The following is a 17,178-nucleotide window of genomic DNA, read 5'->3' on the forward strand; positions in this document are numbered from 1 at the left end:
TAGGGGGTGTCTTATATTCCATGTTATACATGGAAAAATATGGTAATCACTATCAGCAGGTCCCTCCCTGGTCATTTCCCCTAGAAATGACTTGATTACCGTATTGGCCCGAATATAAGATGCACCCGCAAATAAGCCACACTCTGAAAATTGAGGGGGGGGGGAGAAAAAACACACAATACCAGGGCTGCTTCCTGGGGGGGGGGGGACTGCACTGCTTTGCCAGCAGCATAAGGTGGTGAATATAAGCCACACTTTAACTTTTCACTGCCAGAATTTGGGGGGAAAGTGTGGCTTATATTTGGGCCAATACGGTAGGTGGTGGATTCTATTATCCTTTTCCTCCCTGTTTTTCTTTGCAAGAAGCCTTGGAGGAATTAAGCAAGCTGGAACAATAGAAGCAGTGGGTGGGAGTGAGGTGCCCACCATGTCAATCTGCCAACCCGAGCCATGCATTCTTCCCGTGGGTGTTCATCTTTCTAAACCTGCATTGTGTGTGAGGGGCAGAGACAGAAATAAATTTTCCTCACAGTTAGATTGGAAAAGAAAAAGTGTTTTATATGTGTTGTATATGTGATGTAACACTGTAACAGCAGATGGCGCTGTGGAGTCCCACCATTCCCAACCGGATTTCCCTGTATGAGTTACAACGTGTTTAACTGAAACTCTTCTTGGATGTCTAGAGCAGCTTCCGTAGGAGAAACAAGGGAGCCAAGCCTGCAGCAGTAGGAGCAGTGTGTGTAGGTCAGCCTTTGTTTCTCTGCTAGAATCCTTAATTTCTCTCCATTCTGCCTTCTTCCAGGAAGCCTGCTCAGGTCCTCCCTCCCACTTTCTTTGGATCTTTCTCTCTGATAGCATTTCCACTCCCCTCAATTTTCAAACACCACAGCTCAGGCTAAAAAGCCCACCTCAGATTCTTTCCATGTTGTCTTGGGTTAAAGTTTACCCCTCCCTCATAGAGTTGCAATGCCCAGCACCCTCACCAAACCACAGCTGCCAGTTATTCCTTGGGGAAAGCTGTATGTTTTGTGTATGGTGTGAATGTGATGTGACACTGCCAACTACAAACCACACTCTCAGTTTCCTCAGATAGACATATCCTGTATGCTTTTTTATTCCCAATCCTCTTCTGTCTGATTTGGATCATTATATGAGCAGCCATTGGTCATATCCCTGTCCCATTCACTTTATTTGTTCAGTTGAAATATTCTGTGTTTGTTTTGGTTTTAGTATGTATTGTGTATAAAATAAACAAGCAAATGGCACTCTGATGAGAGGAACTTTATAGCTAAAACTCTCCCGGGCAGCATTAACAACCATAGGAGCTGTGTCCTTCATGGAAGCAGTAACGAAACAGTCATCTTGTTCTCTGATACATTCAAGCCTCACTTAAAGGACACACTCATCTCTTCTGGCCCCTTTTCTCTGGCTCATCTTGTTCCTCGTATACCTTTCCCTGCAAATGACAGCCACTCTCCACAGCTGTTTCCTGCTTGCCTTTCTCCCTGCCTCCCACTCCAGCAGGATTTCACTGCCTCTGAGCCACATCTGTCACTGTGTCAGAAGGAGCGCCTTTGTTATGTGTTTGCTGGTTCAACACAGCTTCCCGTAGTTCTCAGGGAAGGTGTATCCCCTCCCCCGCACCCTCAGCTGTAGTGGAAATGCCATGCAAGCCTCAAGTGGAAGTGGGAGACACCTGCGGCGGGGGGGGGGGGACACAGCACCTTTGCCCTCCTCCAGCCCATCCATCACTGCATCACAGGGTTGTTGCTGTTTTTGAAAAAGAGCAAATGAGTTTCCTTACTGGAAATGCCACACAGCTGTGGAGCTGTGCCCTGCACAGGGCAGCAGAATGAGGCAGTCGTTCAGGGTTGGTAGAAGTGGCTGAACTGCCACAGGGTGGGGAAGTCCAGGACTGAGGTATCACCCCTTGCCTGACTTCATCCACTGCAATACCACACTTTCTTCAAAGCTTGAGGCAGCTGTCAAAATATAAAATCAGTTAATAAAACACAAAAAATAAATAGGCACAGCTGAGAGAGGATGGGGGGGGGGAGTAGCATGATGCTCCAAAAGCCAATCTAAAAAATGTGAGTTTTATACCTTCAACAGGGAAGTGCCCCAATTCACACCTAATTCTACAGCTTTGGAGCTCCACATGGGGGAGGGAGAGGCAAGCGGATCCCCAAGGTAGTTATTTTGATTATTTGAAGGAAAGGCACTATTCACATGCAAATGGTTGTTGGCATCCATCTGTCTCGGGAGACCATGGTGGAGTGTGCCTTCGAGGGTGAAGTCAAACTATTGCATTAGCACTGAAGTGACTTCCCTGGGGTGCAAGCCTGGGCAGTGTGCTGTGGCTGATACAGGAGAGACATGTTTTATTGCAGCTGGGGCAGATGAAGGTACCTTGTTTCACTACAACAGTCACATCATGGCATTTCTTCTCTCTGCACTCCTCCAGAAGAAGCCACTGAGGGTAGGAGAATTATCTGCCTTATTGGCTATCAGTAATGAGTAATTGAGCTATGGATGAAAGTACAAGCTGCAGTGCTGTGCCAGGCAAGGAATCTCTGGACTGGCTTATGCAAACCAGCCTGGCTGGCAAATATGCTAAGGTGGCAAAGGGGATTGATGGGCCATCTGAGAGAAATCCTCTGGCCTGGGAAGACAGATGTTGCCAAGGTGATGGGGTGTGTGAAGTGATGGGAAAAGAGAATTTTTAGCAACATGTTCTGAGAAGAAGAATGGGAGGGGGAAAAGACTGGAATCCATATTAGGTAGGCTGGCTGAAGGCAGGCTAGGAACATAGCTGTCAACTTTTCTCTTTTCTTGTGAGGAATCCTATTCAGAATAAGGGAATTTCCTATTTCAGAATAAGGGAATTTCCCTTTAAAAAAGGGAAACCTTGTCAGCTATGGCTGGGAGAGAGGCCTTGAACTGCATGGCTGCCCTGATGCAGGGTACAAGCTCCTCTTGAAATGGCCACGCTGTGAGATCTCGACTCCTCCCATGCAGACTGAAGGTGTAAATAGGTGAGTAAGCCATATTTCTTAAAGCTACGACAGTCTCTGCTGTCTCTTATTCCTCCAAAGGAACACAGAAATGGATCATGCCTATTTCAGAGTAACATTCCTGATATAAAAATTACCCCACCTCTTCATCCATCAACCCAGTTCCTTACAGTCATGTAGCCCTTAAAATGGGTTGGTTGATGCCATCCTGAGGGATTAAACTAGGTATGCTTTTTAGATATAAATACAGTGCTATTTTTCTAGAAAAAGAGGTGCCGGAACTCACATGAACTAGGTTACATTCTAAATAGTGCACAGTAGATACGCATACAGACAACTTATTGGGAAGGTACAGTGATCACCCATAATGTTTTGTAAATGCTGGGCAGATGGCAAATGGATTACAGATTTCATGGGGCAGGGATGGGGAACCCGTGGCCCTTCAGATATTCCTGAACGACAATCCTGGTTGTCCCTAGGCATTGGTCATGGTGGATGGGCCGATGGGAGCTAGAGTCCAGCAACATCTGGAGAACTCGAATCTCCATCTCTGTCCTAGGTAAAAAATGCTCATTATTATCCCTCCGGGGAAAGGTTGAAGGGGAGAGTGGAAGAAAATTTACCAGTCAGGTGTGCCAAGGTTGCCTGAGTAGGATTTTATTTCTTTAGCTGGAACATGACATGTTTCAACACACACATGGAGGATGTTGGATAATTAATGCTTTTCCTACCCGGGAAGATGGGAGAAAAAGATGTGAACTGGGAGATATTTCCCCTCTCCTCAAAGCAGACATGGCCCATGGGGGGGTGGGGTGTCCATCCTGTGTACCTACCTGCAAGATGCTTGCGGTGTGTGACAGGAAAGATGCTCTGCTGTGGAAATTCTAGGTCAGAAGTGAGGGAGCTATGGCCGCCAGATGTTGGGCTCCACCGACCATCAGCCCCTAGCTGCATGACCTGTGGCAGTAAACATCTGGAGGGCTACCACTTCCCCATTTCCTGTTGGACCAGAGAACATTTAAAAAATAAATACTACATATAAATAAAAGCATTTTATCATTGGGCTTTATCCACAGTCACATATTTAAGAATTCACAGTGCAGCTCCCAGGACTGCACTAAACCTGCACAATATGGACACCAACTTTCTCTGGCATCGTGGTCTGAAGCAGGTTCACTTGGAACACAGTCCTGCCACTTTTAATGAAACTTGTTTCTTGCTGGGCAGGCTTGGAACCATCACATATAAAGTACAGCAAACAGCATTCGTGACTATTTTTTTCACCATACACTAGGGCTGGATTTAGGTCCTTTATATGTCCAGCTGTCCTTTGTCAACAACAAATTGTCACTGTTTTTTGTGTTGAATATATGCTATATGGTAATTTATGGACCTAATAGGTATCTAAAGCCATTTTATTAGTTTTTTATCTTATATTTTGGAAATGTACATCCAGTTTTTTCCCCTTTTAATTTTTTGGGGGCCCCCAAGAGAGTGGGGCCCCAAGCTATAGCTTGTTTAGTTTATACATAAATCCGGCACTGCCATACACTCAGTACTGAAGTGTTTATTTAATTGTGAACCTAGTCACAAAATGCGTTCCCTGAGTCTCTCTGTATGCCCTTCAAATCAACAAATGCTAAGGCACCACAGCAACAGAAGAAGGCATATTTTACAATGCAGAATTGGTCTGCTTGTTCTCCTGCCGGGAACTGTTCATGACTGCGCCGCTCAAGGACAGTTCCAGTTCTTCTTGTCTGGCGGCAGGAGCTGTGCACTTGATTCCCGCTCCCTCCCATTTCCCATCAGATATAAAAGCTCCGCTTCCGGACACCGGCACACAGAGCGCTAAACAGCAAAAGGTGCTGCTGGAGCTGCCCGCTGCTTCTCTTTTCTGCACAGCTTTAGGCAAAGCGTCTGTCTGCTTCCTCACCATGTGTCGGGGGTTAGCTTCCCTTCCTACAAGCTGCTTGGAAAGGTAAGAGGCTGGAAAATATTTGGGGCTCTTAGCAAACAACTGCTGAGTTGATAAAACAGGAGTGTGCTTTGCTTCAACATCTGTACTGATCGGGGTAACATTTGTGTACAACCATAGCTCAAACTCCTATAGTATCTTCTAAAGAATGGAAAAACTTTTGTTAGTTAGATGAGCAAGATCTATCACTGGCAAGGGCAGGAAGTGCGGGGGGGGGGATAATTCAAACAAACAAACAAACAAAATAACTGCATTTATCCTGAATTTCTGTTACTCTTGTTGAGGGATGCTTCCTGGTCCGTACATACTTTTGCTTTCACTTAAAAGGAAGGCTTTTAAATGTTATAATGAAATCTTTTTCTCCAAATGATCACCTGTTTTTGCAATGCGGTTCTACAAGCCACTTCTGCAAGCAGCACTCTGCACAATTAGCATTCCTGCCACACACCACCCAGAGGGGGGTGAGCTAAGAATAGAAAGTCATCTACAAACTGTCGCAGTGATGCACCAAACCGGCAGGCACCTCGGTGTGGCTGGTTGCAGACGCACTACAGCAGGCAGGCAGCTGTCATAAGAAATCTAAAAACGGGAGACCGTGTCCGCATTGTTATGGCTAGTGCAGCAGCAAGTAAATCTGGGTCACTGAGAAGTGGTGCAAAGGAAGTTCAGGAGAGATGGTATGGAAGAAACTCAGCTTCATGCTGTTTTGAAGAAGGAATGTGACTGTTGTCATTCGTAGTATTAATTTCTCTACCGTTATTGATGTAACATTTTACTTAACCGAATAATAGTGTTCACAGTTTATATTTTGACACTGGGGGAGACAACAAGAGGGGGAGGAAACAAAGAGAAATCATAAATAGGATGTTTTTCTTGAGCTTAGTTTCAGCTGAGCATGACAACAGAGGGACCGTACAGTGTTGAATGTCTACCTGAAAAGCAGCGTAGTGAGCAGTTTCAGTTGTGACCTTCTTGAGGCAGGGACCTATCCTTTCCCCTAGTAATTGTAGAAACTCTGGCTTACTGTATTATCCACCCAAGTGAGGCAGACATATCAGTCCTTTTAATAGCAAAGAAAGAATAATACTATTGCGGGCATGCTCTTCCTGGATTCTATACTTTGTCCAAGAATGTGGGGTTGTTGTTTTATACCTGTGAACAAACACTCCTTCCTGGAAAGCTTGAGGCATGCAAATAGAGACCTCTTTATGCACTGGTGACGGTGTTCATTCCCCCACCCCACCATCATCTATGGTCAAGCTGTTGTGGTGCTTTAAAGAGTCAGAGACAGTGGCAGAGGAAAAAGAGTGAATGTGTTAAATCTCTGGACCTTAAATATTCCAGTTCTCTGACATAGAGCTGTGAGGAATAAGAGAGACTATCAGAGGATGCCTGAGCAGGAAGAGCAATCTTGCAGGGAAACATAAGAGTAGAGGAAGAGACTAAAAGGACAGCAGATGCTCCAAGCGGAAATGATTTGGTCTTTACAAAAAGTGGTTAACAAACAGTTCCATCTGCATGTTGTGATATTCCAGTCCTTTTTGCATCTGAAGAGCAGGTGCCACATAACAAAATGTACCAAACAAGTGAAGAAACTGTGTCCATCAAAAATGGAGATCTTATGTTGCACTTGCGTCCCACTTGAGAGCTCCCCTGGGGCATCTGGTTGGCCACTGTGCAAACAGAATTTTGGTTCATTTGTGTAATCTTCGGATCACTTGTTGGAGCCATAGCTGGGCACCATATGTGACAATCATGACAGACTTTCCAAGAGTCCCCTGGATGATGCCAGGGATGAAGAGAAGCTGTTACAAGAGGTTCCAGTTTATTAAACAGGAAGGGCACTAGTGAATCCTTAATGTTGTAAAGGTTACACAGTTCAGATATTAACCACTGAATCTGAAGACTAAAAATAAGCTAGCTTTGCTGCCAGCTAGATCCCATTGTCCATAAAAGTGGGAACTCGGTGGGAAATAAAAATCTTTTTTTTTTAAAGGGGAACTCAGGGAAAGTTGTGTAGCCATGAAAGCATGATTAACACACAGAGCCCACAAGCACAAGAAATACAATACACAATTGCTGTATTAGAGGCCTGGAATCAGTACAGCAGTCATTGAAGGACCACATGGCCACCCATCTGTCAAAGATGATTAAATTACTTGCATGTGTAATCCTGCCTTGCCTTCTGCATTAATGGGAATTACAGCTTGATTAGGAATTCTACATTACTGAAATGCTTGCATGCCCTCACACAACAGAAATTAGTACTGTTTCTCTCTCCCCATCATATGTCTCCTACATTTATTTGAACAAACATGCAACAACTCTTCTCTCCAGCCAGGGGCATAGGAAGGGGGGCGGTGGGGGTGGTCTGTACCGGGTGCCCTCACTGAGGGGGGTGACATTCAGATCCCAAGTTGGGGTAAGGGGAGGAGCTGCACCGCCTTGCCGGCGGCACCCCCCCTTTGCCCTTTGTTTTGACAGCTTGGGGGAGGCTTGGGAGTCGCGGGCAGCAGCGCGCCAAATGTCCGCCATGGGTGGCTCACTCCGCCCCGTGAACAGCTCGCTCCGCCCCTGGCTGCAGGGCACACACACTGCTCTGGGCACCCAAGCGGTTGTCCCGCGCCTGGGAGGGCCCCCTCCGCGCCATGCCCCCCTCAGGAGCGCGCCTGCCCTGGGCAGCAAGGATATATGCTCCGCTGCTGTCTCCAGCCCCCAATGTATAGCTCTGCAAATTCACACCAGAAGTGAACAGCCAGTTTGGAACCAGACAGATGGTGGTTCTCACTTGAAGCAGCTCTCTTCTTTTGAAGGAACACACACTGCTGCCCCCTCGTGGCCACTTCTTGTTTTACCTTAAAATTCATTTTGACATTCTTCCATTCCTCTCATTCTGCAGAGCAAAGGAATTCAAGACCCGCTTGGGGATCCTGCTTCATAAACCAGATCTGGGATATAAAATTGGAAGCCTGAGCCGAAGCACAAAGCAGAGGTAAGTCATGTGCTGAAGGCAGCCTAAAAAAAAAACCTGGTCCAACCTAGAGCACTGCTGCAGCTACTTAAGAGGGACCGGTCCTGAAAGGTGCAATGGAGCAGTGCAACATTAAATATATATATTAGCTCCTAAGGAATTCAGTGAGAGGGAGGAATCATAACTAGCTGTCTATGGAAGAAATCTGTTCTTCAGCCATGACCTGCCCTCCTGAGTCTGAGCTGTTGCCATCCATCTGTCTCAAGAGACAACAGCATGCACCTCTGGGCATGAGGTCAAACTGCTGTGTCAGTAGCCCCCAGGTCACTTCCCCCAGTAACAAGCCTGGGCAGTGTGTCTGGAGGTCCTGGGCTGCCCAGACAACAAGACTCTCGTCTTCATTGATGTGGTCCAAAGGAAAGCAGAGCAATACGTTTAGCACCAACTTGGCTGCAGAAGTTGCTGGAAGGAGGCGTACAAGACGCCGTCCAACCATCTTAGGGATTCCACTCCAGATTTGTGCAGGGCTCACTCTTTAGCCTTTTCTTCTCCTAAAGATATCCCACAAGTCAGTGGGAGTTTAGGATCATAGTTTTCCTTCTCTTAGATGGACAATCTTCCCAGGTTGATGAGCCCCATCTGCCCCTCACTTCCCTTTTCAGCACGTGCAGAAACCACCGCTCAACCCATGTAGTCTGAGTAAATTCCAGTGATCCAGTGGGGTGGCTTCTGTGTGCTCAAGCTAGAAGCCAGCTTGTTCTCTGCAAGAACAGAGACCCATGTTTTCCCATACAGCTAACAAGAAATAGGAGAACTGAAGACCTTGCTTCAGCTGTTTTCTAAATATTGTAACCACACCATGGAAACCATACAAGGTGAAATTAAGAGACAGATACATCCTTCTGCCTCCCCCCCCCCCATAAGTGGTGATGAGGGTGTTCGCTTTAGTTTAGGATCTCTGGGCTTCTTGTCTTGTCTGCTCCTCTGCCTAAACTCTTCACCCCAACATTCCTATTGGCACCACCATGATTTTTACATTTATTTTCCTCTCCAGATATGCCTTAGAAGAGGTGCTCGGATGGAAGGAGTCTTTTGACCACCTTCTGAGAAGCAAAAGTGAGTACGTCTTTTCACAGTCCCCAACACATCAAAGGGAGCAGAGATTTTTCCAAAACTTGTTTTAGGAAAACACATTCCTTCCCCCCATAGCTACCAAATGCACGCCTTGATTGTTCCATAATTCCATCAAGTGTGATATGTCCTACAGTGTACTGTGCCTCAGACAGGTTCACTTCTGGGTCAGATTAATGTATGATTAAACATGCCCATGAATGCAACGCTTGGTTTCCCCTGTCTTTTTAAAAAACGAATACCAGCCACAGGCAGCTCCATTTCATATAAGGACTACAGTATGCGGGGAGGCGTTTAACTCCCCCCCCCCCCGTGCCATTTCCCCACTGCATATCTCCCCACACATTCCCAGTCCAAGCTGCTAGATCCTGCAGCTAGAGACAGATAAATAACACAGAGCAGAGAGTGTTCTTTTAAACAGCAATTCAATCCTCAGACAAGGCCATGTGGTGGTTTAAATAATATATATACTATAGAAAAGTTAGCTGCCTATCAGTTTGCTCCAAACCTGCTGATTTGGATATATTTATAAAATATTTCCTGCCTATGCCCCAGTTCTCCCAAAATAATTTTTCTACCAATGTTCTGACCCTTGTTCTGCACAAGGGTTTTATTCCTATGTCTTTTCTAAAAAATAAATAAACCCCATAGCATTGTGTTAATGTCTGTAAGAAAAAGTGCGTCCTTCTGTTCTCGTCACCCTCCTTCCAAACTAAACGTTCCCTGTCCTCCTTCACAGCTGGCCTGGCAGCATTTCATGGCTTCCTCAAAACAGAGTTCAGTGAAGAGAACCTGGAGTTCTGGCTGGCCTGTGAGGAGTATAAGAAAACCCACTCAAAAGCCAAACTAGCAGCCAAAGCCAACAGGATCTTTGAAGATTTTGTTCAAAATGAGGCCCCCAAAGAGGTGAGTAAAATTTCTTAATATGGTGCAATCCTTAAAAAAAAATACTACTGCATTTGCACCCTATATTTCCTCTAAGATTCTCAAGACAGTATACATGTTTCCTTCCCCACGATCACTCTATTTTATCCTCACAACGAGCTTGTGAAGTGGGTTAGACTGAGGGATAGCGCAGGACACTTTGCTGCTTGAAGCAAAATGCCTGGCTGCCACCCCCGGGCCATTGCCCCCCTTGCCACCACTGCAGTCTTGCCTTGGGATGGGGGGGGGGGGGCGGCGGCGGCATGAGGCTCTGCAATGACTTTTCCTAGAGGAAATTTTTATTTTTATTTGTTAAATTTGTATACCGTCCTATGTCTGTAGATAAAGCTTCACCGTCAGGAGGGAGGGGTGAGGCTCTGCAAGGAGCGAATCTGCCACCTCTCTGGAGTCTGCTGGGCTGAGGCAACTGCCTCACTTTGCTTCATGGGCCGGCCAGCCTGCAGCTGACCCCAAGTCACCCTGTGAGGGTTGTGGGTCTCCTCCTTCCATACTCTTCACTGCTTCACACTGGCTCTGCTAGAATGCATACAATACCTGTTGCTTTTCCTCACTGTTAAGAAACATATTGGCATAGAATTAATTGCTGCTGTGTTCCTCACAGGTGAACCTTGACCATGAAACCAGAGAGGCGACCAGGAGGAACCTCACCATTGCCAATTCTGCTTGCTTTGAAGAAGCCCAAGCAAAAACCCACACCTTGATGGAGAAGGACTCCTATCCCAGATTTCTGAAATCTGCCTATTACAGGGACCTGACAGAGCAAGCGACCAGCCACAGGACAGGCAAGCCCACACACACCTGAACCTGCTCATTGTCACTGCTAGGACTTGTGTTGGGGGAACAGAGACAAAGAATGAACCAGGAGAGGCAGGAGCCTCAGAGGGAGGTGATAAGAGCTTTCCAGTGGTGGAGTTTAGGCTGGGCCTTTACATTGGCCAGGATGCCTGGGACCTCATATGCTTCCATACACCCAGGAGCTCTACCAAGAAAAGGCCCTCCCTGGCATCTAGGAAGGGCAGAAAACAGGCACTCATGTGAAAAGCACCGGAGAAAATTGTGTAAGAAAGAACCTGCACTCCAAGTAGGACGAAGAAAGCAGAAGGGAAGGCGAGAATTGAGGGGCAGAGAACTAGAAAGGTTGAATTCCTGTCTAAAACTGTGTATCATCCTCGTGTTCAATGTTATGCACCTGTGCACCCATCCGCATGCATCAGACTCGATCTGCTTTCAGAATCCAGTATCTGCACTTGCAAAACACAGACGACAAACTGTATCTAGCACATAGGGGTTTGAAATCTCCAGCTACCGCATGACAGTTCCAGAAGCACACAGCTCTCTGCATGTTTGTACACCAACCAGCTGAACAGTCAAGACTTAGCATCCTTAACAGTGCAGGTGTTGCTTTGCCTTTGTACCCAGAGGAATGCTGCATCTGCTTTGATCCAACTGCATATCTGCCTTCTGCTATGATGGGCAAACTTCCTTCCAGTGACATTTGCAGAAGCCAACAAACTCTGTGAACATTATAAGCAACCTTGGGTGACATGCCCCATTTTTTAATGGTTTCCCATTTATTGTTAATTATTACAGTGATTATTAATAATTATTTATTTAGATAGGGCATTTAATGAGCACAGCACTTTCGACACAGGTACAAGTCACTGCAGCAAGGGGCCTGCAAATGATATCTCCGCTGATTTCACGATACCTATAAGACTACATTGACAGGTGGCATCAGCAGAGAGGTAAAGAAAAAGAGAGTGGGAAACAAGACTAGATTGGCTTTGCAAATATAAGTCTGCAAAAGTTATTAATTCCTCACCCCTCCATGAAAAAAACAACTACTACCCTGGTGGTCCAAACAAAACGTGTTACAGAGCATTCTACGCCTGTTTACTTGAAAGAAAGTCCCGCTTTTTTAAATGGGACTTGCTCCCAAATAAGTGTGCATGTGTATAGGTTTGCTGTCTCAATCATGTGCAGCACAGCTGACAGATTGAAAGGGCAGGGGAAGAGAAACTTTCCAGTGAACACACCCTTCCCTGCCTGAAGATTATTTTCTTTTATAAATTGTATTTTTGCATTTTCAATTTTACAAGAATAAACAAAAGAAAGATACACACTCAAACAGAAACATACTGTAAAATCCCCATTGATTTCCCTCCCGCCCTTTGTGAATCCTCATAAGATTTTCCCTATGCATCTCTTCCATAACTCTATTCTTATAAGTCCTTTATCAATCCATAGCTCAAATTTTTACTACAAGTTTTCTGTCAGTCCTACCAATGAATTTGTTTACAATAGTTTTTCAAATAGATTATATACTTTCCCCATTCCTTATTAAAATTAGCCTCTTCCTGGTTTCTAATTCTTCCTGTAAGTTTTGCCATCTCGGCATAGTTCATCCATTTTATCTGCCATTCTTCATTGGTCAGAGTTGTACCATCTTTCCATCTCTGGGCTACCAGAATCCTTGCAGCCGTGGTCGCGAACATAAATAATTTCATCTGGTCCTTCAGAATCTCGGCACCTAAAATTCCTAAAAGAAAAGCTTCTGGTCTCTTAAGAAAAGTTATTGTCCATAATCTCTCCCATGCTGCTAACTCAATATTGTACCCCAAATCCTTCACCCAGTGAATCATCATGGATTTGACCTGTTCATCTTTTGTTTGCCAATATTATTCTTACTTACACAGGTGACCAGGTGACTAGGTATTTGCAGTCCTTGACCAAAATGCAATCAGAGAAAGTTAAAAGGCCCAGCAGGGATGAAAAGCTGTCTGATTCACAAGCGACTTACTGCAGACCAGTCTCATTTAAATTCTGAAAATAGAATAAATGGAGATTATTTGGGGAATATTAAAACACTGTTCAATTGTAGCTTCATCTCCAGTGCAAGACCTGTTGAAACTGATAGCAATTGTGCATGTGCTTGTGGAACTTCCAATATTTTTGTAGGGCTATATGCACAGGAGACGTTTCCAGTGAATTGTGCCCGTATACTGACAGGTTTGGAGGAAGGACATTTTGAAAAAGGAGACAAGGAAAAACCTGGTAAATGAAGAATGATGTGAATGGGCAAACAAAGGCAAAGTCTGCTGCTAAAGCAGTACACACAGAGCAGAGATAAATGGTTAAATCATGTTAGCAAGTTAGTAGGCCCATCGTAACTTAGTGCAAGTGACTTAATTTCTGAGAGAGAAGGGCAGCATATAATAGAATGGAAGGCAGGTGCAGGAGTGGCCCAGTCATTCAGCAGGGCAGACACTATGAGACTTTACTGGTCCAACTTGTGTAATGGATAGACAGGATCCTGGATTACAACTGAGAAGGGGCACAGGCTCGCAGTCATTGAATCCCTGCTCATTTTTACTTTCATACATCTTGTAATGTACACCAGCTAGGATTGTACGCGCAAGATAATCCTGGCAGCAACAGAATGTGCCACACCTGGCTGAACAATTGTACGCCAGGTAGTTTGTTAAAATCAGCCCTGACGCCCTGCCTTGCTCATTTGACAAACTGCAAAATACCAAGCAGAGTATTTGTTCACAACAGAAACCTATCTAGACTTACGTGAATTCAGTACTGGAAGTAGCTGAGAAAATAAACAGTCAAACTGCAACTACTGAGCAATTTACAGTGCTGTTTCTGCTGCTGCTGCTAGTAAAGCTTTCAAATACCAGTAAGATCAGTTTATGCTTTTCTTTCATTTATCCACAAGCAACATTTCCCAGAGCAGATGCACCCTGAGCCAATAGCAAAAGCCTCTTGCATGCTGTAACTCATTTGGCAGAGACCATATCCTGAGGTTCTTATTCTGGTTTTGATTAACCTTATTCAGACAAACTCCTGTTGACTTCTGTGAAGTGTTGTCTGAAAAAGGAGGCATGATGCAGTTTTCCTTCTGAAGTCTATGGTTAAAACCTCCCTCCATGGACTTCACTGGTGAAAGAACAGTATGTGTGTGTGTGTGTGTGTGTGTGTGTGTGTATATATATATATATATATATATATATATATATATATATATATAAGTTATATAAGCCAAACCATGTTTACACAAACTTTTCTTTAAAAAAAAAAACACCCAATGCTACTTTTGTGGGTCTACTTGGGGTGAACTCTTTACTGCTGCAGTGTTTGCATGCCATTGTGATTTAACCATCGATCTGCCTGCATGCCAAAATAAATATTCTTCAGCAGCAAAGGAGGGTGGAGGATATGAATTTGAAAAATGTGCTCTACCCAGTTCTTTGCATTATTCTGTTTCGCACAGCTGCCATGCTGCCCCTTTATTGTTGGTTTTCTTGAGAAGTTCTACAAAATAAAAAGCATTTCTTAATGCTGAACCACAGATGAGAAATTGTGAGATGCCTGTCTAGTGGAAGGTGATTCCATCAGCAAACCAGCAATGAAGTGACCACGCCTTTGCAGCCCAGTTTAAAACCTCAGGATGAAATGTACTGTCCTATTGATGAAGTTAGCCTGGCCAGAAGTCTAAGAGAAGATGAACTGGAATTCTCCCCAAGGCCAGAGCTGCTTTAATATTTATTATTTATTTACAACTGGAACTTATTCCGGTTCTTTCAGTGTGAATGACTGAGATACTACGTTGTGGATTCAAGAATGTTATAATGTTGTTGTTATATTATTTGAAAATAAATCAGTTACAAAACCAGTGCAATGGAAATCTGTTTCATATTGGCCAGGGAGGAGGAAGGGGTGGGAGGAAAGGACAACATCTGCATGATATAATTTGGTAGAAACATTTATTCAAACATAAATAAAACTAATATTCACTGTATTTCAGAGTAAGGAAAGCTGGTTGTTTATTGATGGAACACACTGAGCATAAATCGAAAGTGACTGGTGACGGGATTGGAAGTCTAAGGGTGAAATCCTTTAGCTCCTGTCCATTATAATATTGCCCAGATTACTGAAAAGCCTCCTTGTCACTGCTTTTAGATTGCACTGAAACCCTACCATGTTTTTTTAGAAAGGAAGGTGCATCCTTTGTACAACTACTAGTGGAGACGCTATGAATGGAAAAAACCAACCAGACCCTAAACATTGTGCATAATACAACTAAGCACAAATCTTAAGAAAACATAACAGACTTTGATATTGTTGTGGGTTTGCAGGGGACAAAGACCCCCTAAAATTCCTGGGTGCCAGGTTCTCCCCATAATTTCTGAAGTTTGTAAAGGTGGGGTTTGAAGTCAGAAGCTTTGCGTAGAGAGGCGGATCAGGTGATGGCAGAGTCTTTACCCTGACAAAAGGTGAGACTTGAAAGGGGGAGGCTATCAGGATTACAGGGGGCATGATGTCACCACAGGAAAAAGTGCTTTTTGCAAGATGCTTTGAAAGGGAAGGTGCTGGAATCAGAGTAGTAGTAGTAGTAGTTATTATTAATTGAATTTATATACCGCCCTATACCCGAAGGTCTCAGGGCGGTTCACAGAATAGTTCAACATAAAAAGCACAATATATATAATCAAAATAAAAACAACAACCCACCCCCCAAAGAGACACATTGTAATGTGGTAGGGACATTTGTTAAACATAAATAAAACTAATATTTACTGTATTGCAGAGTAAGGAAAGCTGGTTGTTTATTGATGGGACACATTGGGGGATTACAGGGGATGTGATGTCACCACACGAAAGTGTTTTTTGAAAGTGAGGTTTCCAGGGTGGCGAGGGGGATACGAGAAGCGGCAGGGGACGGGTTGTTTTTTGCAAAGGTTTTCTGGGAAGGAGGAGCAAGAAGGAGGCAGAACTCCAGGCAGCAGTGGCTGAAAGAGGCTGCACTGAGAGACCTTGAACCATGGCTGGCTGCTGCCTTGGACCCTAGCCATGAGAGGAGAAACGAGGTGTAATGTTCCTGAGGTGTAATGTTCGGCACCCTCTCAACTGAAAGTTATAAAATTGACTATTAAGAGGAGCAACGCCCATTGTTAAGCAAAGTATCATAGAATTGAAGAGTTGGAAGGGGTTCCAAGGGTCATCTAGTCCAACCCCCTGCAATGTGGGAGGGGTAGCTAAAGGAATGGTGACCTGTCCTCCATTGTGACACGTCCCCCTGCTGACTGACTTGGCAGTGAACGTTGGGAAGAGCAACCATTCCAGGCTAGGTAGTTAGTTAGAGAGAAAGCAGCTCGTTGGTGACAAATCGGAGATGTTTCCTGAGGGATTGAAGAGTCTCTCTTCTGCGCAAGTGTATGTAGGGTTTCCAGTTCTTTTTGCATTCTGCTTGTTTCTATCCCTCAAGATTTAGAAAAATAGGGGATCATGTCTTGGTTGGATTGTTTTCTGACTTTCCCCCTGTTCTTCCCTAGGTTTCACAGGCTGCTGTCCTGCTGCTGCAGAGCACCAAAATCCCACCCCCTGGTCTGCAAGGAGGAGGAGGAAGAGACGTCACGGTGATGAAAAACGAAAAGGCAGCACTCGTGAAAGTCAGTTATCAATGTGCATGGCACATAGTTGGTGGCAAATAAGATATGTTTCCTGAGGGGTTGAAAAGACTGCAAGTAGGATTTCTAATTCTTCCTGCATTCTGCTTCTATCACTATCCATCAAGATTTAGAAACATAGGGAACCATGTCATGGTTATTTTTAAAAGATTGTCCTCAAGGCCACCACAGATGCTTTGAGGGAAATGGCTTTCCATCTCCCTTGTGGGCATCATCACAAGAAGAGCACCTTATCTGATGGTCTTTTTGACAAGATGCCCTCCTCCCTGGGTCCAGCTCCTTGCTGCACTCTTCATTAGAGGTTCGTGACAGCAAGTTCAGTTGCCAGATACCCCACATTCAGTGCAGAGATAGAGAGGATCAAGGAAGTAACTATACCCCATTTCTGACCCTGTTCTTCCTTGGGTTTCAAAGGCTGCACCGGCTGCTGGCCTTCTGTTGCCCCCCTCCTATCCATCCCCTGGTCTACATGAAGGAGGGGGAGGCCGAGGAGGTTAGGGTAAGGAAAGATGGAAAGGCAACACCATTAAAAGTAAGGTTCATCTATGTGCACTCCAGCAACCAGGTGGTGGATGCCACCAATCCTGATTTATCAGGTGAGAGATAAGCTGTGCTCATGAGGAACTGTGAGGCCAGAGCGAATCTGGCTTCAAGAGGAATGAGGCT

The 17,178-nt window shown here is 44.8% G+C and overlaps 1 protein-coding gene across 1 annotated transcript; it reads left to right on the top strand.

Moving 5' to 3' along the window:
- Positions 1 to 4,717: 4,717 nt before the first annotated feature.
- LOC310765141 (regulator of G-protein signaling 16-like) lies at positions 4,718 to 14,717 on the top strand. The gene is made up of 6 exons (XM_083619767.1): positions 4,718 to 4,992; positions 7,889 to 7,981; positions 9,015 to 9,076; positions 9,831 to 9,997; positions 10,638 to 14,017; positions 14,075 to 14,717. Exons 1-5 carry the CDS (start codon positions 4,733 to 4,735, stop codon positions 10,836 to 10,838), a joined length of 783 nt encoding a protein of 260 aa, XP_083475893.1. The 5' UTR covers positions 4,718 to 4,732; the 3' UTR covers positions 10,839 to 14,017; positions 14,075 to 14,717.
- The last annotated feature ends 2,461 nt before the right edge of the window (positions 14,718 to 17,178 follow it).

Source organism: Podarcis filfolensis (assembly GCF_964270895.1).
Source record: "Podarcis filfolensis genome assembly, chromosome: 6".
Lineage (NCBI taxonomy): Eukaryota > Metazoa > Chordata > Lepidosauria > Squamata > Lacertidae > Podarcis > Podarcis filfolensis.